This window comes from Hippoglossus hippoglossus, chromosome 10, assembly GCF_009819705.1.
Source record: "Hippoglossus hippoglossus isolate fHipHip1 chromosome 10, fHipHip1.pri, whole genome shotgun sequence".
Classification (NCBI taxonomy): domain Eukaryota; kingdom Metazoa; phylum Chordata; class Actinopteri; order Pleuronectiformes; family Pleuronectidae; genus Hippoglossus; species Hippoglossus hippoglossus.
In genome coordinates, this window is record NC_047160.1 from 27,490,554 (window position 1) to 27,518,408 (window position 27,855).

The 27,855-nt window shown below is 44.7% G+C and overlaps 2 protein-coding genes across 5 annotated transcripts; one reads left to right on the forward strand and one right to left on the reverse strand.

The window, feature by feature from the left end:
- Positions 1-1,465: 1,465 nt before the first annotated feature.
- On the reverse strand, positions 1,466-7,951 carry stard15 (StAR-related lipid transfer (START) domain containing 15). Of its 4 annotated transcripts, none has more exons than XM_034597921.1 (7): positions 7,897-7,951; positions 6,690-6,790; positions 3,989-4,136; positions 3,772-3,875; positions 3,275-3,392; positions 2,166-2,218; positions 1,466-2,090 (listed from the first exon to the last, which is right to left on the reverse strand). In XM_034597921.1, exons 1-7 carry the CDS (start codon positions 7,916-7,918, stop codon positions 1,875-1,877), a joined length of 762 nt encoding a protein of 253 aa, XP_034453812.1. In that variant the 5' UTR covers positions 7,919-7,951; the 3' UTR covers positions 1,466-1,874. The 4 variants fall into 4 exon arrangements, with proteins under 4 accessions (XP_034453812.1, XP_034453814.1, XP_034453813.1 ...); XM_034597923.1 differs by lacking the exon at positions 7,897-7,951 and adding an exon at positions 7,172-7,239; XM_034597922.1 differs by lacking the exon at positions 7,897-7,951 and adding an exon at positions 6,997-7,081.
- Positions 7,952-9,744: 1,793 nt separating this feature from the next.
- tgfbi (transforming growth factor, beta-induced) lies at positions 9,745-27,521 on the forward strand. The gene is made up of 17 exons (XM_034597916.1): positions 9,745-9,946; positions 10,409-10,507; positions 17,209-17,273; positions 18,111-18,268; positions 18,866-19,030; positions 19,114-19,260; positions 19,336-19,477; positions 19,579-19,791; positions 20,585-20,722; positions 20,860-21,002; positions 24,509-24,645; positions 25,150-25,280; positions 26,183-26,307; positions 26,394-26,496; positions 26,595-26,662; positions 26,787-26,811; positions 26,904-27,521. The coding sequence occupies exons 1-17, from the start codon at positions 9,834-9,836 to the stop codon at positions 26,957-26,959; spliced, it is 2,028 nt and encodes a 675-aa protein (XP_034453807.1). The 5' UTR covers positions 9,745-9,833; the 3' UTR covers positions 26,960-27,521.
- Positions 27,522-27,855: the final 334 nt, after the last annotated feature.

A 27,855-nucleotide genomic window follows, 5' to 3' on the forward strand; every position in this document is an offset into this window, starting at 1 on the left:
AGTTTGTTGTCACGTGTGTAGTTTGTTGTCACATGTGTAGTATGTTGTCATGTGTGTAGTTTGTTGTCACGTGTGTAGTATGTTGTCACGTGTGTAGTTTGTTGTCACGTGTGTAGTTTGTTGTCACGTGTGTAGTATGTTGTCACGTGTGTAGTTTGTTGTCACGTGTGTAGTATGTTGTCATGTGTGTAGTATGTTGTTACGTGTGTAGTGTGCAGCAGGTGAAGCTCAGCAGGACATGGACTGAGTGGTCGGCGGCAGCAGTGAGGACGTCCTTGGCGAACACTGCGTCCTGTCCTCTGAGAGCAGTAAGACGTTGGACAGCAGTGGCGTTTCCTCCTCGCTGCCCTAACAACAATGGGAGCTGTGCAGACAGGAAACAGGAAGAGCCTGAGATAATAAAACTGCGAGAGGATCCGGACTTGGCTGCATTCTTCAGCCGCTGGAGGAGGAAACAGTCACATAAAGTTTATCACGGCAGGAAAACCTCCATGTTCAGACGCAGGAGCTGCTTCTTTAGTTTCATGTATTTAAAAGTGTGTGTTACAGCTCTAATACTTGCTGGTCATGTGTGGCACATGGTTACCATTAGCGCCACTGTGTGGTCTGGTTTGAATAAAGATCTGTCAGTTTAGATTCTGATCATGAATCAGGGAAGTTCAGCTGTGACGTAAACTTGGTTTTTATGGCGTCGTCACTTTCCAGCCTAAATTCAGCTCCTACTCTTTTTATTGTCAGTGAAGCTGTGACGTCATTCTGAGGTCACGGCTGAAATGATGATGTCATCTTTGCTGCAGGACGTCCTGCAAGTTTCATCAGCATATGCGTGTTCTCTCACATCAACAGAATGATGAGGAACAGCTTGTGAAATTGAAATGTAATTTGTAATAAACTGTGATGAAGAAACATTGAAAAAATCAAAGTACATTATGAGTGAAGTAAAGAAAACGATATGTTTATTTAACTCAGCTGCAGATGAAAATCCTTCAACCAACAACTTTAAGTTTATGACCTTTGACATCTGACTCCTGCAGAACAACCACAGTCTCCTTCATGTACACTAACCCTGAGCTGCAGTTCTCACTGTAGCAACATGATCTGTCCACTGGGAGGCGCCACAGACTCACACACAGTCTTTGTTCAATCAGTCAATCAAATAAACACCAAACATCACTTGAGTGCCATGATCAGCCTATGATAGGCCGAGAGACCTGTCAATCAAAGCAACACCAATAAACATTCCAACAAAAATCTGTGATGATCTGCTACAAAAAGTCCAATCATGTTCAGGAGGTGACGGGAGAGAGTTGAAACACGGACCAGGACCAGGACCAGGAACAAGACCAGGACCAAGACCAGGACCAGGACCAAGAACAGGACCAGGACCAACGTTTAAAAACTGATTTCATGTTCATATCAAACACGTGTGATTAAATCGTATCAACAGCAGTTTTTAGTTGTTGGTTAAAGATAATAAAGATCATTTGACTTTTTATTTATCCGGGTTAGGGTTAGGGTTAGGGATGTTGTTATGATAATATTGTTATTGTAATATTATCGTGAAGTTTAGTTTCAGGACCAGTTCACCACATGTTCTTCTTACCACTGCAATAAAAGCACGTTTTTTAAATGTTGGAATTGTCCTGATTGGCTGATGTGGTCTGGTGACCTCACTGGTAACAACGGTAACACCTGTGAGGCTGTGAAGAGTTCACCTGCACCAGGTGGTTCAGGCCAGTTGTGACGTGAACGAGGCGTCAGAGCTGACGAACAATCACGAGACAGAACAAAGAAACACGCCATCACACTGCGGATCAACACGTTTATCTGGTGAAACACAGCAACACACACAGCAGCTGGTTAGTTTGGGTCAGTTAAGTCTCCTCGTCGTCGCTGTGCTGCCGCTTCTCTTCGCTCGCGCTGCTCTCGTCGATGTTCTCCAGGGAGTCGGCTCGCTGCAGCGTCAGCTCCGACACGCGGACGCACGGCAGCGAGTTCTGCTCCGGGAACATCCAGGGCTTCAGGTGAGGGCTGTGCTTCCTCTTCCACTCCGGGTACTTCAGAGACGCCTTGTAGATCTTCCTCATGGCCTGAGAGGACAGAGACAAAGTGAGACACGTCCACTGTCCAAAACTGAGAGGATGACAAACTGTCCACCATTTTACCTTCGGAGCCACAAACTGAGAGACTCTGTTGACCACCCACTTTGGTAAAGAACCTGCGGACACAGCACAGGACGTTACCATGACGATGTGCTCTTCTGTCTTTGTGAAGACATTTGACACTCTGAACATTTTTGGAAACAAATGTGGGACATAACAGGACCCGATTGTCCCCGATTGTTTAGGATAAAGTTTCATTTAGTTTGATAAAAAAACTTCTAAACTTCTTAAGTTCTAAATCACATCATCCTTTGTTTGCTCAGAGGCAAAGCAAAGAGACAGACACATTTAATTATGGTGTGGTATGTTTTAGTTTGATTTTATTTTTTAATCTTAATAACTATCATTTGGACTTGTCATCAATAAAAAAACAAATGTTAAGTGTATATATCCCCCTTCTGTTATTTATCTTTCCGTTCCCACAACAATATACAGAGAAAATGGGGATTCTTCGGGCATTTAGAAATGTGAATGAGCCACCCTGTGATTAATCTGATTAAATACGTTAATCGTTTGACAGCCCTAGTTTAAATATATGTCTCATAAACTCTGGAGTGAATCAACAAACACAAAGTAAACGTCACTTCTGTTCAGGTCCTGATAACTTGCGATGAGTGTCGGTGTGTATTGTTAAAGTGTAAAGTGCGCACAGGTCAGCAGGAGAGGAGGGAGGACACAGAGACTCTGACACGGTAAAAGACGACTGGACCTTTAATGTGCGTCTGTCCTGAGGCAGCTGTGGTTATAATTATGCAGCAGCGGGACATCACCAAAAAATGTACGCAGCGGAAAACATGTATCAATTATGTTCTGTCTCTTCATCAAGGGAGAGTCGACTACGTCCACATCTCGATGCATCAACAAAACAATGAATTTCCCCACCTATAACACAGGGTTAGGGTTAGTCTGCAGTAGGACTTGTTGTTGTCCCCTGTGGAGACCCTCCAGAGAGTAGAGACCTGACCCGAGCCGTCCGGGTTGGACAAATATTCTTAAATACACGATGGCTGTCTGATCTACTTGATTTTTTTTACACAGCACATGCCTGTAGTCAGACAAACCATCAGGTTTTAGGTTTGTGTCGGGTTCAGACAGAATCTTTATCACCTTACCTCTGGGATCCATCTGGGTCAGGTAGTAGAGGGTGGAGCTGGTGGCTCCGTTGGACTGGATCAGGTATCCGGTCAGCAGAGACACGGCTCGGACATAGTCCTTCTTTGGAGGATGTTGCTGCACAGAACAACACTTTACTTTAAAAAGTTTTCACTTTCACCTTCTCACAGCAGGAAGAACCTGTCTAACCTGAACCTGAACCAGAACCAACAAGAAGAACCTGTCGTATATGGACCAGAACATCACAGACATTGTCTTTTTAGATCAGAAGATCTGTCTGGGGGGCTATGACCAGTCTACAACCAGAGCCTTTAAGAGGACAACAAATTGAGACATTTCCTTAGAAGCAAGAAGTGGCTGCAAGGACGACCCCTACGAAGGTGCTTTACAGTCCACCGGACAGAAAGTCCTTCATTTCTGCAGGACACAGACCTTTAATAAAATCTGTGGAGGTGTAATGACAGAGGAGAAGCAACAGGAAATGTAAAGTCCTCACCGGGTGTTTGACGGAGTAGTTGATGATCAAGTAGTCGCTGCCGAGAGGAAGCCAAGATCTCATCGTTACAAAGTCTCTGTTCTTCAGAGGAGTCGGACATTTCCCTTCAAACACACAAAGTAATAAAACACTTCACAACTATGGAAATAAATCAATTATTAAATCCAACAGCAGTTTCATCAAAGCTCACAAGATGTGAGTCACACTCTCAACTGACAGGAGTAATATCCAACGTCTGCGTTGACGGTCAGTCTGCCAATGTCGTACGTGTCGATCATGTTGGTGTCCCACTTCCTGCGGTAGCTGGTGTCATGGAGGACGTCGTATAGCGTCTCTGCAGTCACGTCTTTACACACTATCCTCATCTGGGACAGAGAGACGTTGTTTATCACAAACACAATCAGACATTTCTATATGTCAGTCTCAGCTGTCAATCATGATGTGTTTTTATATCATAAATAACTGATTCAAACCAAACTGATCAGAAACACGAACAAAAATCTGTGAGATAAAAACTTCCTGAAATGACAGAAACCATCTTTGACAAACATTTATTTAACGTCTACTTTGATTTTTTTGTTTGGTTCATGTCCCATCTGCTAACATGGAGGAGGTTTATGACCTATACTGCAGCCAGCCACCAGGGGGTGATCCAGATGCTTTGGCTTCACTTATGGGAGCAGTCATGTCGTCCATCTTTATTTACAGTCTGTGGTCAAAAGCAGCTTATGATCTGAACTCTGATCCACCTGCTGGATGTTAGAGGAACTGCAGCTGGATCAGAACGTTGACGTGTGAGAACATGATAAAGATGTAACATAAATAATCTTCTGACAAACAGAATGAGGTGGATTGTGCTAACATCGTATTTATATCGTATATCTGAGGTGACGATGTTGTGAGGCAGATTTTCATGAGTCTGTGGTAAAAGTTTAGGAACATGGAGGTTCTGTGAAATGAGAAGAACATGAAGTGTCCGTCCAGCAGATGTCCTCAGACTCTCCTCTCTGTCCCTGTCACCTAACTCCACCTGTCCCCAGGTTCCTCATTATTACAGCCGTGACTTCTTGTTTCCACCAGCTCCTGTTTCAGATGAGGTGGTGTTTCACGTGTTTACCAGTAGAGGTCATCTGAACGCCCTCTGAACTCTGAATCTCCTCCAGATGTGACGTGTTTGCTGATGTTTTCAGAGATGATGAGTTTTTTATTTCTAATTTCAAACACATCTCATTTATCGTGTTGTCTTTGTATTTCCAGCATCATGTTCCCCGAACGTTAGAGTGCTAACTCCTTACACGCTGGCAGTAACGTTAACATTAGCATCCATGTTACAGTGTCCACGACTTCCCATATGGTAACCATGGGAACCTTTCTCCTGTGGTTTTTTTACCTCATCGTTCAGTTTGGATCTAATTCACTAAAAACTTGTATTTCCTCCATCACACATTTTTACTGCACGTACAGAGGTTTGACATTAGATCATGGATGAGACACCTGTCCACCACATCTCTGAGACAGACCTCCTTCCTGTCAGAGTCAGTGGACGTCATGTGAGACGGCTGCTTTACTGTAGGACGTCACTTTTTTCCACTGCTGTAATCAGGAGCGCTGCAGTCATCGGATATCGTAAGGCTCAGTGAAACGCTCCATGTAACTCAATCAGCAGCATGAATCATTCATAAAGTCCTCATGTCTTTGTCTGTCACTCTGTCTGTCTCCACATCTGCTGTCCGTCACTTCACCACTGAACACGTGTCTCTTTGAGTTTGAACGTGTAAGAATCCGAGTTTAAATGAAGCGTCCGCAGCCCGAGCCTCAGAGAGTTTGTCTTTAGAAACACAAACTGTGATTTCAACTTTTAAATCAGGCAGGTGATATAAAACCAAGCAGCAACTCCCTGCTAAACTGCAGCTGTGTTGCTAGGTGACAACGATGAGGGACGACCTGGTGAACCATGGACATCCTCCAAAGACCCGAACGTCTCATCTCAGTTCAGCCGTCGATGAACGAATGAAGGAGGCTGTTGAGACATGTTGTGATGTCATCAGCAGCTGTAGAGTCACATTACACAACAGGAAGTTGAAAAAATGTTGGACAGTAAATGCAGCACTTGCTGTACTGAGCAGTATCTTCCTCCGTCTTCTTCTGTCCTCCTCTGTCCTCCTCTGTCCTTCTCTTCTGTCCTTGTCCATCCTCCTTCCAACTTCCTTCGTCCTCTTCTGTCCTCCTTCATTCTCTTCTGTCCTCCTGTCCTTCTTCATACTCTTCTGTCCTCCTCCATCCTCTATTGTCCTTCTCTTCTGTCCTCCTTCTATTCTGTCCTCCATCCTCCTTCATCTCAGCCTCCTACATCCTCCTCTGTCCCCCTCCATCCTCTTCTCACCTTCTCCTCTGTCCTAGTCCTTCCTTGTCCGTCCTCTTCTGTCCTCCTCCATCTTCCTCCATCCTCCTCGGTCCTCCTCCGTCTCAGCCTCCTCTGTCCTCTTCTGTCCTCCTACATTCTCATCTCACCTTCTCCTCTGTCCTCCTCCATCCTCTTCTGTCCTTCTCTTCTGTCCTCCTTCATCCTCCTTCGTCATCTTGTGTCCTTGTCTGTCCTCTTTTGTCCTATTCTGTTTAGTTAGTTGAGGACTGGTTAATGGTTAGTCTAGTTGTGGGTTATTTGGAGGCTGGTTTAGGGTTAGTTGGAGGTTAGTTAATAGTTGGAGGTTACGTGGAAGTTAGTTGGTGGTTAGTTTAAAGTTATTTATGGGTTTGTTGGAGGTTAGTCAATAGTTAGTTGGAGGTTAGATGATGGATAGTTGGAGGTTAGTCAAGAGTTAGTTGGAGTTTAGTTGATAGTTAGTTGGAGGTTAGTTGATAGTTAGTCAGAGGTAAGTTGAGGGTTAGTTGGTATCTCATTGTTACCCCTCCCTCACCTTGAGTTTCTGGACTGCCTTGCTCTCCTCCTCCCGGCACCACACCGTCACACCGCCCTTGCTGTAGCGGCTGATCCATCCGTCTGTGCTCAGACACTGATCTTTGAATGAAGAGAAGTCAGAGTCATCTGGGATTTGCACCGGCATCTCTGCCACCACAAGAAAAAAAAGTCCCACAGTAAAACAAAGGATTAGAAAATGTCACAGAAAAGTGAAGAAGCTTCACATCATGTGCTGCTGCTTCACTGTGTGAAGATGAAGAAGATGAGCTCTGCTCTGTCTCTCAGCCGAGGATCTTTGCTCTCACCCTCTGACTCTGGGCACTGCAGAGATGGAACAGAAGGTAAAGAGCTCTCACTCTGATTCTTCCCCCAGGATCACACACACACACACACACAGCAGCACCCGACACCTGCAGCTCAGGTATCAACAGACTACGCCCCCTGTTACCATAACGACACAACTCATCATGTGACTTTTACATGTGACCTTCAGCCCAGACTCCGCCTCCTGATGACCAGTGTCCAGGATCTGTCTGTGACATCACACGCTGATGATGGTGTCAGGAGAGGAGGAAGAAGAATGAGAAGAAGAAATTTATTTATGAAACGACATAAAAGATGCTTAAATATCTAGTTCAATGTAAACTAATGATGAATCCTTACACACACACAAACACTAGAATTAAACTTGATCTGCTAAAAGTTTAAAAGCAGAATGGTTCTCCCTCAGTGACACAGAACCTGTCCAACACGTCAGTCTGAAGGACACATGTTCAACTCTCAGACGAGCTGACACCAAACCCCTCAGACAGAAGAGTGGATCAGTCCAACCTGCTCCAACCATTTTCTTTTTGAGACTTTTCCAAATTGCCAGGTTTGCACTTGCAAAAATGAAGTTCAAACCAGAGTTTGTCTTTTTGTGATGTATATTTTGGTCCAAATATAAAGACGGGAATAGAAAAAAACCTCCCAACCCTTGATGATATTTATGGCAAGAAATGTGTGTTTAAGTTTCAATATTTTCGTTCAGTGAATCTATACGATGTTTGGTTTGTTAGTTATTATGAGGATTTTTCAGGTTTCTGTCGGTTGCTATGGACACTCCCAGCCGTCAGACCGGAAGTACTTTGTAAATTGCCATCGTTAATATCTTTCCAATTTCTCAACATAAATAATAACAGTTTCATTGATGAACTATACCTTACCTGATTGATTATTTAATATCATGCCATTCGTTTTTGTAATTTTTCCTTCACTTCTGTAACACAAGCAACCAGTGCGCCTGCGCAAAGCTCTGTTAAACAGACGTTACGTCGTACACCATCGCCCCCTGCCGAGGTAAGTCCTCGAATTTATTTAAATCGCCAATTCTAATAATTATTTCACCATTAAACCTATCAATTGTGTCAACAAAATGGTGTTTGTTTTAAGAATTTTAAATGATCAGAGTTTTGCAAAGTTGGTAAAGTCATCAAGGTAACATAGCATAGCTAGGCTAATATGCTAACATTGAAACGCTTTCTTTTGACCATACTGTTTTACAGATAATCTGTGATTCGCTCCTTATTCCAACCTCAATCCTTCATAAAGATAAACCAACACTGTTTTACGAGTCAACATCTGCCCGTCGCTCTCTCTCTCGCTCTCTCTCTCTCTGTGTGTGAGTCATTGTGTCTGTTTGTGTGTGTTTTTTATTTGTCTGTCTCCCACGAACCTGCCAGACCTGTCACCCCAAATCCAGTGGCATACCCAAGAAGTCTCTGGTAAGTAGTACTGTGCGTGTGTGTGTGTGTGTGTGTGTGTGTGTGTGTGTGTGTGTGTTTGTGTGTTATTGATCCCCTGGGAAAACAGGGTAGTTTCTGTATGGGGAAGAAAAACCACATACAGTTTGATTAGTTAAGACACAGCTTCAAAAGTTAACAGTAACTTACACAAAGTTAAGACAAGGGGGTAAAAATGCATAAGAAAATATAGTGAAAAACTAAGAGAAAAGGTATTGTTAGTTATTATTGTGTGTGAAAAGGAATTAGTGGAATTCTGTATTGTTCAAAGATTTAATAATTAGAAATTGCAAGTGAAATATTACAAAATTTAAATGTTCCAAATGTTATAATGTTAAAAATTGCAGTGGACTTCCTCTATTCATTTCATAATCTGCATTCCAGTGTCAAAGTGTACAAAATGTTTTCTGAAAATGTCCCTCTAGGTGTTTAACTAGGCCTTGTTCCCCAGAGCAGTTGTGTGCTTTCTGCATGAATGTCTTTCTCTCCCCTCGGCCCAGTTGCTTGACTGCTGGACAGCCTGTTGTTTTTAAAAAAGAAATCCAATGTGTTTCTAATCTATTTCTAATCTGAATTTAGTCTGGCTCACATGCAAGTTTATAGTTAAAACCTATTAATTTTCAGATGAGCACCAGAATCTCAACACTATTGTAACAACACTTGTATGCCAGGGGAGGTACATGTTAATCTATAACTCTTTGTTTTCCATATACTTATAGTTGGCTCTATTTGTCCTTTGCTCTATGTCTCACCAGCATAATGTTTCGATGTCAACAACAAAACACATTGTATTCAAGAACTACGGAAGCCTGGCTACTGTGGCCATATCATTTATAGTGGCTTTAACATGTTTAATCTGTATTGTTTAGGCTTTCACAAACATTTATTTAACGTCTACTTTGATGTTTGGTCCATGTCCCATCTGCTAACATGGAGGAGGCTTATGATCTATACTGCAGCCAGACACCAGGGGGCGATGAAGATGATTTGTCTTCAGTTTAGAGGAGCTGTCATGTCGTCCATCTTCATGTGATAAACACATCCAGGAAGTTTCTATGTTATTGTTCACAGCATAGAGTTCTTTCAATTCAGATTTTATGTATGGCCCATGAACGTAGCCTCCCCCCTCTAACTTTTTAACGTGACAGATTCTCTCGACGTTTAAGTCTTCGTCCACAACAGGAGAGGAATTCTTCTTCTGGTGTCAAAGTCCGCCCCCCGCCTTTTGTCCCTCCCCTTGCCCCTCCCCCTGCCCCCCTGTATAAACATGCTGCTGCTGGCTGAGGGGGGGGTCAGTGTGAGCAGCTGAGGGAGGAAGAGGAAGAGACGAGCGAAGCAGAGAACAGAGACTTTCAGCGAAGATGAAGGTGTGTGTGCTGGTTCTGGGTCTGATCCTGGTTCTGAGCCGGTGTGAGGCCCGCTCTCCTTATCAGGCTGTTCTGCAGCACAGCCGCATCCGAGGCCGCCAGCAGGGGTGAGAACATCTGTTCATACATCTGGTTATACATCTGACCAACTATCATTATCAATCAATCACATTTTATTTGTATTGTCTCACATTCCCAGTTTGTCTCACAGATGTTAACAAGGAGCAACTTCCTCTGTTCTTCACTCAACTAGAGTCAAACAGAAACTTAGTGATCAGTGAATAAAGCTCAGTCCCATGTGAGGATCCTCTCCCAGGACACAAGTCCAACAGATGCTGATGGAACTGAACACATCAACACATTAAGAGTATTATCTGATCTATTATCTGATTTATCTGATTTATCTTCATGGAACCACTCTGATAGGATTCATGAATCACACACTAACTGTGTGTGTGTACATGTCTTCAGCAGACACACTCTGACTCGTGTGTTAACAGAAAGTTGTGATGTTGAGATGATGAAGACGAGTTGTTCGTCCTTTGATCCTCGTCTCTTTTCTCTTACAGACCAAACGTTTGTGCGATGCAGCAGATTAAAGGAACCGACAGAAAATACTTCACCAACTGCAAACAGTGGTACCATCGCAAGGTCTGCGGCAAACCCACGTGAGTCCTTCATCATGTGTGTGTGCTCCAGCTTGTGACGGACCAATGTTCCTCTTAGAGAACCTTTGTTTGTCAGTTCCACTCCAGAACCTGTCGGGTTCTCTGACAAATCATTTTGCTTGATTATCACTGATTAATTATAATTTACCTCTGATGTTGAAGCATCTCAGATGATGATTCTGATTCTCTCTGTTCAGATGTAAACATGTTGCTCGGAACTCTGGGAAGTTTTCCTCTACTTCCTGTCATTTATCAGCTGAAACAAATAAACATAAAATATTTTTAGTTTGAAGAATTCTGATGATATAACGTTATATTTAATGTTCTATGATGTTACAACCCTCGTTAAGTCCTAATGGATTTTACTCAAAGTAACATTGTGTCACACACACACACACACACACACACACACACACACACACACACACACACACACACACACACACACACACACACTCACTCCCTGCTTTAATCCTGTTCACTTCATGCAGAGTGTCACACAGCTGCTGCCAGTGCCTCATTAACAATGTGTGTGTGTGTGTGTGTGTGTGTGTGTGTGTGTGTGTTGTCGTCATAGAAACTCTTTGTTCCTGCAGAGCTGAGACAGTCGTCCTCATCTTGTCTCACTTTCTTTTCAGTCGTGTCTCAGTCTGTGATTGGACAGAATGTTGAGCGCAGTTTGTAAACGGCCTCAGAGTCGAATGTTTCTCACAAACAGACTCTTTCAGGAAACTGGAAACTAAGGAAGTGAGAGTTTCTCACACACACACACACACACACTGTGAAAACACTCAGCTCATATCACTGACAGTTTTATTACATTTATACTCATGGGGGGGTTTGGAGTGTGTGTGTGTGTGTGTGTGTGTGTGTGTGTGTGTGTGTGTGTGTGTGTGTGTGTGTGTGTGTGTGTGTGTGTGTGTGTGTGTGTGTGTGTGTGTGTGTGTGTGTGTGTGTGTGTGTGTGTGTGTGTGTGTGAGAGAGAGAGAGAGAACAGTCCTGTCTTTGTCTCTCTGGTTGTGTATCTCTGGGTTTCTCTGGAGGAGGATCAGCAGGTCGGAGGTCAACAGGAGGAAGACTCATAACCCCACACCCCCGCCCTGTCCTCCCTGCAGACTTCTGTCTCCTAAAATTCCTTTACCTAGAGAGACTGTCCACACTGAAGTGTCTCTGGTGAACGTGACCTGAACCACAGACATGTTCCTGAACTTCTCCTGCAGCCTCCTAGTGAAATGTCTGTAAAGTGTCAGAGTGAGTCCATGTGAGGAAACAGCAGGACAATGTGTGGAGTCAGTCAGAAGCTTCACAGTGAACGAGTGGACGTGTTGACCCGATTTTCTGGACATTTTCCGGAGTTCATGTTTGAAAATAACAGTCCAGAGTTTTATGGTGTCTGTTGGCTCACGGACACATTCAGTCTCTGACTGGACTCAAGCTTCAGTGTCTCTGGATCAATGAGTCAATGTCGGATATTTATTGACTACAGAGACAGAGACAGACTTTGTCCAGTTGCAGTCAAACAGGATGAGTCTGAATTCATTGTGGTGTTCCACAAGGTTCAATCCTGGGTCCTCTTCTCATCTGTGTCTTTATCGCTTGTTTCTATCACAGCTCATTCACTCTCTATAGTCTCAGTTTATTGACACTTCAGCTTTGGACGTTATGAACGAGTCTTTGTGTCGTCCGTCTCCTCCGACATCACACAGCGTCCCTGGAAACGTCATTTCATCCTCGTGAACCTACTCCTCAGGTTTATTGTTTTAATCTGCAGCAGTTTCACATTCGCTAGAATCAGGAAAGAGTTTTTATTTTCATCTGAGAATCCGAGTGAAGGACGACGCTGTGCTGCATGAAAGGTTTTTCACTCTGTCAGACATTCGAGCCGTGTTTTTCTCTCTGGACGCTTTTGGAAGTTTCCCTCCGGCGGCTCGACCCCGGCAGCTGAATTACTGCGACCTCGCTCTGTTTGTTTTGTCAGGAATCCACAGCGGCCATCTTTGTTTATGTGGAGAACAAACGCGAGTCGAGTTTCCATCTGGTTTGATAATCAGTCCAGTGTGTTCCAAAACACACACACACACACACACACACACACACACACACACACACACACACACACACAGTCAGTAGCTGATCTCCATCTGTTTACATTTTACTGCCGTTGTGATTGGACGCTGCAGGAGCTGTGGGAGGTTTTTACTCTTTTCTGTCTCAGATGTGAACTTTTATTTGATTAAAGGAGCTGCTGCTGAAATGGAGACCAGAGACTAGAGACTAGAGACTAGAGACTAGACCAGAGACCAGAGACTAGAGACTAGAGCAGAGACTAGAGACTAGAGACTAGACCAGAGACCAGAGACTAGAGACTAGAGCAGAGACTAGAGACTAGAGACTAGACCAGAGACCAGAGACCAGAGACTAGACCAAAGACCAGAGACTAGAGACTAGACCAGAGACCAGAGACTAGAGACTAGAGCAGAGACTAGAGACTAGAGACTAGACCAGAGACTAGAGACTAGAGCAGAGACTAGAGACTAGAGACTAGACCAGAGACCAGAGACTAGAGACTAGAGCAGAGACTAGAGACTAGAGACTAGACCAGAGACCAGAGACCAGAGACTAGACCAGAGACCAGAGACTAGAGACTAGAGCAGAGACTAGAGACTAGAGACTAGACCAGAGACCAGAGACTAGAGACTAGACCAAAGACCAGAGACCAGAGACTAGACCAGAGACCAGAGACTAGAGACTAGAGACTAGACCAGAGACTAGAGACTAGACCAGAAACTAGAGACTAGACCAGAGACCAGAGACTAGAGACTAGACCAAAGACCAGAGACTAGAGACCAGACTAGAGACCAGAGACTAGAGACTAGAGACTAGACCAGAGACCAGAGACTAGAGACTAGAGACTAGACTAGAGACTAGACCAGAGACCAGAGACTAGAGACTAGAGACTAGACCAGAGACCAGAGACTAGAGACTAGACCAAAGACCAGAGACTAGAGACTAGAGACTAGACCAGAGACCAGAGACCAGAGACTAGAGACTAGACCAGAGACTAGAGACTAGAGACTAGACCAGAGACCAGAGACTAGACCAGAGACCAGAGACCAGAGACTAGACCAGAGACCAGAGACTAGAGACTAGACCAAAGACCAGAGACTAGAGACCAGAGACCAGAGACTAGACCAGAGACTAGAGACCAGAGACTAGAGACTAGAGACTAGAGACCAGAGACTAGAGACCAGAGACCAGAGACTAGAGACTAGATCAGAGACTAGAGACCAGAGACCAGAGACTAGAGACTAGACCAGAGACTAGAGACTAGACCAGAGACCAGAGACTAGAGACTAGACCAGAGACTAGAGACTAGAGACTAGACCAGAGACTAGAGACTAGAGACTAGACCAGAGACCAGAGACTAGAGACTAGACCAGAGACTAGAGACTAGACCAGAGACTAGAGACTAGACCAGAGACTAGAGACTAGACTAGAGACTAGACCAGAGACCAGAGACTAGACCAGAGACCAGAGACCAGACACTAGAGACTAGACCAGAGACTAGAGACTAGACCAGAGACTAGAGACCAGAGACCAGATACCAGAGACTAGACCAGAGACCAGAGACTAGAGACTAGACCAGAGACTAGAGACTAGACCAGAGACCAGAGACTAGAGACTAGACTAGAGACTAGACCAGAGACCAGAGACCAGAGACTAGAGACTAGACCAGAGACCAGAGACCAGACACTAGAGACTAGAGACTAGACCAGAGACCAGAGACTAGAGACTAGACCAGAGACCAGAGACTAAAGACTAGACCAGAGACCAGAGACTAGAGACTAGACCAGAGACTAGAGACTAGAGACTAGACCAGATACTAGAGACTAGAGACTAGAGACCAGAGTCAGAGACCAGAGACTAGAGACTAGAGACCAGAGACTAGACCAGAGACTAGAGACCAGAGACTAGACCAGAGACCAGAGACCAGAGACTAGACCAGAGACCAGAGACTAGACCAGAGACTAGAGACTAGAGACTAGACCAGAGACTAGAGACTAGACCAGAGACCAGAGACTAGAGACTAGACCAGAGACCAGAGACTAGAGACTAGACCAGAGACTAGAGACTAGACCAGAGACTAGAGACTAGAGACCAGAGACCAGAGACTAGAGACTAGAGACCAGAGACTAGACCAGAGACCAGAGACTAGAGACTAGAGACCAGAGACCAGAGAGTAGACCAGAGACTAGAGACTAGAGACCAGAGACCAGACTAGAGACCAGAGACTAGAGACTAGAGACCAGAGACCAGAGACTAGAGACCAGACTAGAGACCAGACCAGAGACCAGAGACTAGAGACTAGAGTAGAGACTAGGGACTAGAGACCAGTGACTAGCCTAGAGACTAGAGACCAGAGACTAGACCAGAGACTAGAGACCAGAGATTAGACCAGAGACTAGACCAGAGACTAGAGACCAGACTAGAGACCAGACCAGAGACCAGAGACTAGAGACTAGGGACTAGAGACCAGTGACTAGACCAGAGACTAGAGACTAGGGACTAGAGACCAGTGACTAGCCTAGAGACCAGAGACTAGAGACCAGAGACTAGACCAGAGACTAGAGACTAGAGACCAGAGACTAGACCAGAGACTAGAGACTAGAGACCAGAGACTAGTACAGAGACTAGAGACCAGACTAGGTTTTGCTTTGTCTTTCTATGTTCTGTATCATGAACATTTCTTTTGATTTTGTTTTAGTGCAGCAACTGTTTTGCACTCTGGTTAAAGAATCTTTAATGTGGTTAGTGGTCCCGTCCGTGTTGCAGTGCATCATGGGTGGTTAAATGAACCGAGGTTTCCTGGATGGTTGTGGTTCTGCAGTGAACTGGAGACACTGGAACGCGGTGTTTTTCCTGGCAGCGGCTCTGGTTCCTCCTCAGGCGTCTGCTCAGGCTGCAGATTCTTCTGGTCTCTGAGGAAATGAGCTTTATGAGCCCAGACGGCTGAGACACATTTATGATGGAAATCTCTACAGGAAGTCGTGGAGGTTCTGCCGCCACGCTTCATTACAGTCCACATGTGCTGAGAGCCGCCATCAGGCTCAGACGCTCCACGGGAGGGCAGAGGGTATCGAACCTGAAACCTGGTGATCCGCGCAGCAGCACAGTTCACAGTAGCGTGATGACAGTGATTCTGAGATGTAACGGGCCACAGCTGCGCACAGCTGGATGAGCTCAGCAGGAAACAGCTTCACATTCACTGTTCATCAGGTTTTAAAGCTCGTTCAAACTCTTCAGCTGATTCACAGATCAGGGTCAGAAACCTTCGGCACGCGTGCTGTCATTGGCACACAGGCGATTTCTTATTAAAGAAATGTTCAAAGGTTTTGCCGTCACGCAGCCTGTATTATTTAGCTTGATTGATGTTAACACCTCCCAGCCACTAGGTGCCAGTAATGCACCATAGGCTGGATGCCAATCGCCATTAAATAATAAGAACAAGAAGCCTCCCAGCCGGCGCTGCTCGAATTTTCCCACATGGATCTCAGTGAAGTGCAGCCGTTCAGGTGTACTGGTGATGTCATGCCCGCTAGCTAAAACTTTCAGCCCTCATGGGCAGAAGACTATGGCTTTGTTTTTCATAAGGACCGTGCTGTGTGCACGTTATGTTTTGAAAGTGCTGTGTGCACGTTATGTTTTGAAAGTGTTGTTTGCCAAACGTCCAGTGTTCAGCGCAACTTTGAGACAAAGCACGAAAGAAGTTTCAAGGATCAGGGAGACAAGGGAGAATCCATCAAACGTGCAGTGTCCAGGTATGAGAAGCCAACTGTCTCAAAGTCTTTGAAGCAAGCTTTCACAATTCTGAATATGAGTGTGGTTGGTTAATGACAAACTTATTATTGCATCATAATGAGATAAACATGTTTCTTTAAAGTGTTGTTCTATATATAGCCAATATGGATGGAATAAAATAACATGTCTGTTGGAAATATTAACGTGGTTCAATAATAAAACTTAATGTTAAAAATAATGTTGATATGGCAAATTAATTAAGAAGAAAATTCACATATTGTCAAAAAGGTTGACGACCCCTGCTGTAGATCGTAGATTTCAAGTCTCTTCCTTAAAGTCCTAAACAACTTCTACTGATTTCAACCATTCAAAGATCAAAGTGTTTAGCTCGTTCAGGACCTTCTGGTTCTTCACCGAGCGGTTCTACAGGAACTGGTACAAGTCCAGAGAAGGCTTCTACACTGGTGACATCACACAAGTAACTGATGACATCATCACATTATTTTGACCTTGGTGGTGTGACATCATCACCTCATACATTTTCAGCAGGAAATACATTTTCATAGTTGGACCAAATGTTCTCACGTGTTCCATGTTCCTGAATAAAGTTGAGCTGCTGCAGAAAACCAGGAAACAGATAAAACATCTGCTGCATCGAGTTTCTGTGAAAGTTTCCATTTTAGTTCAAACTCACTCATCTGAAACGACATCAGAGACTCAGTGGTCCTGACGGCTGTCACCGGGGAGGGAGGGGCCAACGGAAAGGGAGGAGTCAGTTAAGGGGAAGGGTTCAATGGAGAGGGAGGGGTCCGTATAGAAGGAGGGGTCAGTTGGGGGGAGGGGTCAGTGGAGAGGGAGGAGTCATGCTCCGTTTTATGGAAGTCTCCTGCTTTGTTTTTCAGTGTGATCACGTACGAGTGCTGCCCGGGATATGAGAAGATTCCAGGAGAGAAAGGATGTCCTGCTGGTATGACCTCTGACCTCTGACTCCCCCAAACACACAAGTCAAATTTCAAAATAAAACACACAATATAAATTCCGTTGTGTCACCATACAAGGACTTTCTGTTCTAAAACACAACTCAACATGCCGGGAGTAGAAGGTAGTAGAAGGTAAATAAACACCGTGACATAGCTACAGATGCAATTCTAGATGTTTCTGGAGGAGGTGGAGACTCTGACTTATCATGTGAACAAGTTGATCATGTGGTGATGGTTTTGACGTCAATAATATGTCGTCCAATGAAAACATTAAGATCAACTAGTGACAGATCACATGATCTATTTAAAGGAGAAATTAAGTTTGTTTCTTTCCTCTAGTTGGGGTATTACTAAGGCACTAAGGTTATCTAGTTTTTTGTGAAATAGTTAATGAGTTCAAAAGAAAATACCTCTTCAGTATTCTGAAGGTACTTCTACACCATCGTGATGTCACATCACACGGCCCCATGTTTGCAAAATGCATGATGAGCGGCTAGTCTGACACGCCCAATAGCAAAGCCAGGTAGAGTCCTACAAACACTGGAAGCTGTTGACCAATCACAACAGAGGGAACCAGCTGACCAATCAGAGCAGACTTTATCAGGAGGGGGGTCTTAAAGAGACAGGAGCTAAAACCAAGTGTTTGAGACAGAGGCTGAAGAGAGGAGCTGCAGCGAAGGACATTCTGAGGAACGTGATGTTTCCTGAACATTAGAGCATGAAAACATTTTAACAGTCAACACTGATTAAAACTATCAACCTGAAGATGAGCAGAACGTCTCCTTTAAGACAGAACGTGCTGTTGTCTTTGTGTGTTTCTGCAGCGCTGCCTCTGGTCAACATCTACAACACTCTGGGTGTCGTCGGAGCCTCCACCACTCAGATGTACTCTGAACGAGCCAAACTGAGGGAGGAGGTCGAAGGTCCAGGAAGCTTCACCTTCTTCGCCCCGAGCAACGAGGCCTGGGCTGCTCTGCCCACAGTCAGTACCAGACACCATCCGCCAATGAAATAGTCCCAAACAGATGCACTATCACTTTCTTCTCAAACATAACAGCGACTTCAAGAAGCCACAACAGATGAACTGCTGCAGAAACACAATGATCACAACCACCTCTCGTCCAACAAGCACCCAGACTGATGACATGTGACATCTTCACAGAGAACGTGCTGCACGTACATGCACTGTGTGTGAATGTGTGTGAATGTGTGTGAATGTGTGTATGTGTGTGAATGTGTGAATGGGTGTGAGTGTGTGAATGTGTGAATGTGTGTGTATGTGTGTGAATGTGTGTGAATGTGTGAATGTGTGTGTATGTGTGTGAATGTGTGAATGTGTGAATGTGTGTATGTGTGTGAATGTGTGTATGTGTGTGAATGTGTGTATGTGTGTATGTGTGTGAATGTGTGAATGTGTGTGTATGTGTGTGAATGTGTGTGAATGGGTGAATGAAGAACTGTAAAGCTCTGAGTGGACATCAGGACTAGAAAAACGTGTTACGGGGACGTTTCTCTCACAGCGACGGTGGTTGTGTGTTCATGCTTTAACCGTATTGTGTTCTTTGTCGTCATGTTGCAGGAGATCCTAGATGCTCTGGTGAGCAACGTGAACATCGAGCTGCTGAACGCTCTTCATTACCACATGGTGAACCGCCGACTGACCTCAGAGGAGCTGAAACACGGATCCTCGTTCGCCTCAATGTACCAGGACTTCCACGTTCACATCCACCACTACAGCAACGGAGTCAGTGACACACTGTGACACACAAGCGCTAACACACCGTTACTCTATCAACACTGACGACCTCCTCTATCTCACCTCGTCAGATCGTGACAGTGAACTGTGCTCGGCTGATCAAACCTGACCAACACGCCACCAACGGCATTGTGCATGTGGTTGACCGTGTCATCACCGCCATCTCCAACAACGTGAACACGCTGATCGACGTTGACGAGGACCTGGAGACGCTGCGTGTGAGTACATCAGGTCTTACCCAGGTTCAGGTTCAAGATTCAGTCACTGACTTCCTTCGATTCTTTTTTTTCCAGACGGCCATCGCCGCCGCAGGTCTGACCCCCATGTTGGAAAGCGACGGTCAGTACACCATCTTCGCTCCCACCAATGAAGCCTTCGAGAAAATTCCTCCGGAGACCCTGAACAGGATCCTTGGAGACCCCGTTGCTCTGAAAGGTGGCCAGCAGGAGGCACTCTGATTACACTGCTGATAGTTTTGCTTGTTAAGACAAACTTAAAGAAGTGGACTGACGTGAGTCCGCCTCTGTTCCCCTCAGACCTGCTGAACTACCACATCCTGAAGCAGATGCATTGTGCCGAGTCGATCGTGTCGGGGACTCCGATGGAGACGCTGCAAGGAACTGTTCTGGAGGTCGGCTGTGACGGAGACCACATGACCTTGAATGGTAAGGCCATCATCACCAAGAAAGACCAGCTGGGAACCAACGGAGTCGTCCACTACATCAACGAGCTGCTTATCCCAGACTCAGGTACTGCTACTACTGTTACTGCATTCACTACTACTAACAATACTACTACCACTGCTACTACTGTTACTGCATTCACTACTACTAACACTACTACTACCACTGCTACTACTGTTACTGCATTCACTACTAGTACTACCACTACTACTACTACTACCACTGCTACTACAACTACTAACACTACTACTACTGTTACTGCATTCACTACTACTACCACTGCTACTACCACTACTACCACTGCTACTACTACTACTAAAACTGCTACTACTACTACTACCACTGCTACTAACACTGCTACTACTACTACTAACACTACTACTACCACTGCTACTACTACTACTAACACTGTTACTACTACTACTAACAATGCTACTACTACTAACACTGTTACTACTACTACTAACAATGCTACTACTACTACTAACACTGCTACTGGTACTTTCACTGCTACTTCTACTACCTCTACTTCTACCACTTCTACTACTACTACCTCTACTTCTACCACTGCTGCTACTACTTACACTGCTACTGGTACTTTCACTGCTACTTCTACTACTACTACCACTGCTGCTACTACTACTACTACCACTGCTGCTACTACTACTACTACTACCATTGCTACTACTACTAACACTACTACTACTAACACTACTACTACCACTGCTACTACTACTACTACTGCTACTGCTACTGCTACTACTGCTACACTTAAAGCCACAGTACAACTCATACATTCTACTCATACTAGTACTCGTAGTGATACTTGCAGAACTCACAGTATCATTGTCTATTTCAGCGAAAACTCTCCTGGAGCTCGCTGAAGGTTCATCTGTTACCACGGCAACCACGTTGTTTGTTGAAGCCGGCCTGAGCCCCCACCTGACGGGTTCCGAGGCTGTGACTCTGTTAGCTCCGCTCAACGACGCCTTCAAAGGTAACGCTCACACTCCTTTGATCCTCGTTAAATATTAACACAACAGTGAGACACCTCTGCCCGAGTGTTCAAAACTACCTATCTGTCTGTCAACCTGTCTCTTTGACCACCTGTCTGTCCACCTGTCTGTCTCTCAGGCAGTGTGACGATGTCTCCTGACATGAAGAAGCTGATGACTAATCACCTGGTGAAGCAGCAGTTGTCCTCTAAGTCTCTGTACCACGGTCAAGAGCTGGAGACGCTGGGAGGCGTCACACTCAGAGTCTTCGTCTACAGAAACGTACGAGCGTTTGGTTTGTTCCTCGCATTCTTTGTTCAAAATCACTTTGATGTCACGTGACATTGTGATGAGTTGTGTAGCAGTGCCTTGTGTCGTATATCCACACCTGGCAGCTGGTCTGACACGCCCCTCAACAAAGCAGGTAAAGAGAGAGGCCCCACATTTCCTTCACACACTGGAAGCTGTTGACCCATCACAACAGAGAGGACCAGCTGGCCGATCAGAGCAGGGGTCTTAAAGAGACAGGAGGTAAAACCAAGTGTAAGAGACAGAGGCTGAAAAGAGGAGCTGCAGCGATGGACAGTCTGAGGAACGAGATGTTTTCTGAACATTAGAGCATGAAAACATTTTATAGTTATTACACAAATTAAAATGATTGACCTGAAGATGATGATATGAATACATCTCCTTTGAGACAGGGATGGGGAACGTTCGGCCTCGTCTGCTCCAAGCAAATACAAAAAATCTCTGTAGAGCGACTAAAACGTTTCTGTGGTCACACAAGGGCGTCTGACATTTAGCCGGTGTGTCTCTGTGTATTTGATTTTATGATTTATTTTACACTCCCACTCACTCGCAGAGAGAGACAGATGGTGAAGACGAAAGAATTCAGTAACGTGGAAACAAAAAGTGTGAATACAGTTTACGGGCCGCTAATACAAAAGGATCATCGCTGCAGCTTCAGGATCAGAACAGAAGCAGCGGTTGGTTTGTATCGTGTCAGAGTCTGAGTGTCGTCTTCCACACTCAGATAATAGTGCTCATCGAAATCATAAGCATCCTGTTGACCGAGGCAACATTAAACAGTAGAAGAAGAAGAGAGAAGAAGAAGAAGAAGAAGAAGAGAGAAGAAGAGAGAAGAAGAGAGCAAGAGGAGGCAGCTGCAGTCTTCACCTCCGACGATATAATGTTTGAACCACGAGGACGTTCACTTGGTGCATTTGAACTAGTGTGGAGTACTGTAGTACTGTAGTACTGTGGAGTACTGTGGTGCTGTAGTACTGTGGAGTACTGTGGTACTGTAGTACTGCGCCTGAAGGTGCTGATGCTGCTACAAACCAATCAGAGTCAAGTATAGGTAGACTCCGCCCACGTAGGTGATGACAACAGGACGTACGTATGTCAGACTAAATTCTTTAGTCCCTAAATTACAATGTGAAACCAGAAGTAACAGATCAGATGAAACATGGAACAAACATGAGACCTGTTCAGATTTCTGACTCATTCATCAACTTTCAGTCGGTTGAGTCTATCCGACTGTGTCATCTGTTGCCGGGGAGGTTGAGTGGAAGGTCTGCCTACATTGGCTGTGGATGTTGTCTCTGTGTGATGATGTCATCAGGTCACTGAGTTTGTTTCTGCATTTCATGAAACATTCTGTTGGATTGAGATAATACGGTGACTCAGCTTGTTCCATCACTGCGACCGCATGTGGTGATGACATCATCCCACATGACGCCGGTCACTGCTGTGGTTCTGTGGTGAAGCATCGACCAGTCGTCAGTCATGTGACACATTAGTGAACAGAACTAGTCCACAGCTGGTGGAGGTGAACTGTTATCGCTTCGTCTCCCAGTGTCTTTGTCTAGTTACTGATCGTGACAGTGACCGGAGACTGACTCTGGTTGTCTCCAGCGTCTTCACGTCTTTCAGGACTCGTGGGTGGTTCATGTCTCCTCAGTAATGAACTCTGCAAACCACAAAATGTTTCCTGTTCCCACGGCTGCTAAATCTTTCCAGACACTGAGTCTTCTCAGTGTCTGTGTGTGTGTGCGTGTGTGTGTGCGTGTGTGTGTGTGTGTGCGTGTGTGTGTGTGTGTCTTGTTTTTCGTGTATAAAATTCATATGGTAGAAACCACCTGGTTCACTTTTATAAAAAAGCACGTCAGTGAATAAAGTATCATCAGTTTAAAGGTAAACATGAGATGTGGACGCAGAGATAATAATAATAATTAGGTCCTGAGCACGACGCTGCAGGGACCTGTTGTTTTCTTCTTCTTCTTCTTCTGCATGTTGAAATGCCTTTTTGGGGACTTATCATACTCGAAAACACTCGGAGGTCAGAAATGACTCAATAGCGCCCCCTTCAAATTTTCAATGAGGGTATTTCTATTCATTTACTTTTGCCTAGAGTAATGAAAATCGGCACAGATATGTATCATGCCCAGACGCACAAAAAATCCTCTTGACACTCTTCGCCACACCCAACAGGATGTCGGCCATTTTGGTTTGAAAATTATATTTGCCGTGATTTTTGCCGTTTTCAAACTTACTTCTCCAGATTTCATGTGATCGACTTCACATTTGGTTTATCATTTTTTAGACTTTCTGATCAAAAGTTATATTATTTATGAGTTTCCGTAAGGGGGCGTGGCCGTGGCGTGGCGGAGAATTTCTATCATTCGCCAGAAAAAAATAAATGCACATAACTTCCTTGTATATTGTTAAATCTGCCTCAAACCTCGTACAACAAAGGTCCCGCCCTGAACAGCTCCATATGAAAATATTCAATATTAGACATAGCGCCCCCTACCGGTAACAGGAGATGTCATGTTTAACATTTAAGTGTACTGCAGCTAGCCCGCTCACCCGATTCATGTGAAATCCGTTTTCAAACGTACTTCTACAGATTTCATGTGATCGACTTCACATTTGGTTTTTATCATGTTTGAGACTTTCTGATCAAAAGTTATATTATTTATGAGTTTTCATCAGGGGGCGTGTCCTTGGCATGGTGGCAAATCTTGATGACTCGCCAAAAACCTTCAAGTAGCTGTAACTTCCTGCCCTGAAGAGTTCCATATGCAAATATACTTTAATAGTCACAGCGCCACCTAGCTGTGACAGGAAGTACCATGTTTTATACTTTGACATGTTATGCCTGCATTTTTCATTTGATCCACCTCAGAACAGAACAGGGAAACCTTGAGAGGCTGGTGACACCATGTTGTGAGACTTAAGCCTTGACATCGAAACCGCAACGGTGTGCATTTCGATGGAACGCCAACGAACAGGAAGTGGCTGTAACGTAACTGCACTTGCTCCAATCTGCCTCAAAATGCACATGTACAATGAGAGTCACGATGTGAACACAAGGACAATATTTGGCAACTGAGGCAGAATGGCTCAACAGTGCCACCTAGTGTAAACTGAAAGTAGTCCCTCTGGTTCAAACTTCATTGGAATAACATTCATTGGAATTTTTCACAGCCAACTCATGACCTCAGCTGAATCGTGAGACATGATCAGTGAGCATTCTCCGGCACCACCCGATGGACGGAGGATGACAGGGCATGCTCTGACATCCTTCCCATCGAGTCCTAAGCGAACGCCTCTTGATGGGTGTGACGGGGGCGATGCGTAGGTTTCGTCACTTCCCTACGGTCGCGAGGCTCGGGACCACATTGTACTTGCTCGCAAGTCTAGTTATAGTTATTATCATAATAATAATGAGTATGTGGAGAATGAATCATGTTCAGAACTCGTTTCATGTCTCTGTGTTATAGAATCTGTGCATCGAGAACGCCTGCATCGCTGCTCACGATAAGACCGGACGTTACGCCTCCATGTTCACTGTGGACAAAGTCCTCACTCCACCAATGGGAACCATCATGGACATCCTGAAGGCAGACGACCGCTTCAGGTGAGAACACGTCTCAATCATGTTTACCTGGAAAAAAACCCTCTCCAGAGCTCGAAGAAAGAGACATCGTTTTCCTGCTAACTGTTCAACGGTGGAAAACACTGATACACAAGGGTAAACACTAGTAAACGATAGTAAACAACAGGTAAATTGTGGCAAAAGTGGCAGGACGGTACAGTAGTAAAATGTAGTAAACATTAGTAAACTGTACGTCACTGCTAATAATACTACTTATGCTAATACTGCTACTTCTACGACTGCTACTGTTACTAATGTGCATCATTGTGATATCAACAACCTGAAATGTCCCATGGAGGAGACAGGGTTTATGACTTGTACTGCAGCCAGCCACCAGGGGGCAGTCTAAATGTTTTTGCTTCAAGCTGTCGTGTTAATGTAGAGTTGTCGTGATCAGAGACGTCCGCAGCGTCGCATGATAAACCTCCATGCTCCCACCCCTCATTTCAACTAAGGTCTAAGAAACAAACACACCTGTGTTTTCAGTCTCCTGGTCGGTGCCATCCAGACGGCAGGGATGACGGAGCTGCTGAACCAGCAGAGGGCGCACACCTTCTTTGCTCCCACTAACGACGCCTTCAACGCCCTGCCACGTCTCCAGCTCAACAACCTGTTGCGTGAGTATGACACATCACAAACTCTTAAATCCACGGTCCACCTGTGAACATAGTTTAAACACGAGAAGAACACGCTACATGTTAATCACCTGCTGAATGAAAAACGTGTCAGAGGGTGATTCGCTCCCGTCAGTTTATGTGACATCACACTTCGTTATGTAAACTTTTCCAGTTCCAATGTTTTGCAACTCGCACCCTCAGTTAACGTCACCGTAACTTTCTGCCTCTAGAGGGCGTTTCAGTCAGGCTTGTGAGTCGAGCTGCAGCTACGTCTGCTCAGCTTGTTTCTCTGAAAACTTCACATCCAGACGTCTGATGACTAAAATCCTTCATCTGCTTCAAATATAGAGTTAAAAACCACCAAGATGTAAAAAGTGTAAAATGAGACTTCAAACTGGAGAAAAAGTAATTTTGGACTCTTCAGACAAACAAACTGACACAAGCACAAAGAGGATGTGACGCCACCAACAGGCGAACAAATGCAACATTACATTGATTAAAACTATTTCTGCCAGTTTGAAAACATAAAGTAAAACATAAGACAAACGTCTGGTTGTTTTTAAAGAGACTGAGGTGAAAACATCTGGATCATGTGACGTCTCTGCTCCTTCTCGTCTCAGCTGCTCCTTGTTTGGTCCTAATGTCTCCAACAGTTTATACGACTGTTGAATGTGGTTTATATAAACTGTCTAGTGCTGCTGCCGAATAAAGACACGAGGACCGAGGTCTGAAAGCTCCGCCCCCTCTTTCATCACGATTTCAGATCTTTCAGGATCAGATGCAAGATTCTAAAACTGAGGCTGAACTCTTTCGAACTGATTTAAAACTTTAAGTCAAGTCATTGACAGGAAGGGACTGAAAGGGCCAATCTGCTGTCACCGCCGGCCTCTCTTTGTTACCAGGCAACCATCAGGAGCTGTCGGCCATGCTCAGGTATCATCTGGGGGAGGGTGTGTTGGTCAGCGGGGGCGTGGGATCTCACACCAGAGTCAAACCTCTGCAGGGAGAGAAGCTGGAGCTGGGCTTGGTCAGTGCTCGCGCCTCACTCATCAATACTTTTCATTGATCATCGATCAGTCACGGTACATGATCACGTGATCTGTTTCCTTTCAGCGGAACTACACCGTCTACGTCAACAAGGTCCCGGTGGCCGACGCAGACCTGATGGCGACTAACGGAGTTGTGCACGCTGTCGACAGCATCATCAGATCTCTGCGTGAGTCTCAGCCTCTTCATTTCCTGTTGGTGAACCTGCAGATCGTTACTTTATCTTTTGTCCTGCTGCCCCCTGCTGATGTCTCTGTCTCTCTGCAGCTCCCAAAGTGGACAGAGAGCAGGCCGACGGACCTGCGACTCCTCTCAGATCAGCTGCTTCCTCCAAGGTGAGTAAAGAAAACACCTGATCACCTTCATGTGACGTCAGTGAACACGAGGACTCTTAACAGTCACAGCATGTTTCACATTTCAGCCTTTTACTGGAATCTGACACCTTCTCTCTTCTCACAGGCCGAGGCCAAGAGCTTCAGGAACGGTGAGTTTGTTCAGGTGTTTGAAAAGTTCAAACTTTACTGCGACGGCGTTGAGTCGTTCTCTCGTCAACTACGCCGTGTCTCTTTGTTTCAGACGACCTCTTCCAGAAGGTGATCCGGAGTCGCTCCAGCAGGACGATGAGTCAATGAGAGACTTGCCACAACGTCCGAGGAACCAAAGAATGAGAACCACAGAACGCCTTCTCACCCCAAAGGGTCAAATGTCACAAACCTTAAATCCTCTGAAATCCTTGAAAAAGTTTGTTCCCTGAGATCAGGAAAAGATTCAGAGTCGTCTGAACCTAACCCCAAACCAAAGATTCAGGTCAAACACGTGAAAACGATTCATTTAGAAAAATAAACTCTTCAGTGTTTGTTGTTTTATCACGGCCTCTGTGGGTTGTTGAAAGGCATTCTGGGAGAAGTAGTTTTTATGACCAGTGATAAACGACAGATCAAATTGAGGGATTTTTTACAAACAGATGAAAGTTTTTAAACGCCTTTTATTTTAACAGTGTTTTATTTTCTGTGTTCTGTAAAAAAGCAACACATTTTGAATAAATGTCCAGTTTGAAGTTTGACGTCCTGCAGCCTGAGGTCAGAGGTCAGAGGTCAGACTCACACTGTGACCAGCTGACTTCTGCAGATTCTTAGGATTTTTTCTTTGCTCTGTTTTGTAAAATAAAAATGAAAAATGAAAACACACCAAGTCTGTAACTGAAACTGTATGTGTGTGTGTCTTTCTGAATAAAAGCCTCTGAGTTCAGGTTCATGCGTCTGTAATCTGTGCACGTTTCATCCGTGCACGCTCGCCACCGCAGGAGCAGGATCAGTTTTATGAAACGTTAATGTGGTCCAGGTGAGGAACAGCCAACGCCTCAGTGTGTGTTTGTGTTTTACCACACACACATTTTAATATTTCATATTCATTCATTATGTTTCATATTTTGCATAAAGTTAAGACAAAGTGACTTCAGAATAAAAGACAGATTTACTTTTACTATTATTTTGAAATATATGGATCATGGATCTTTCTATAATTGTGA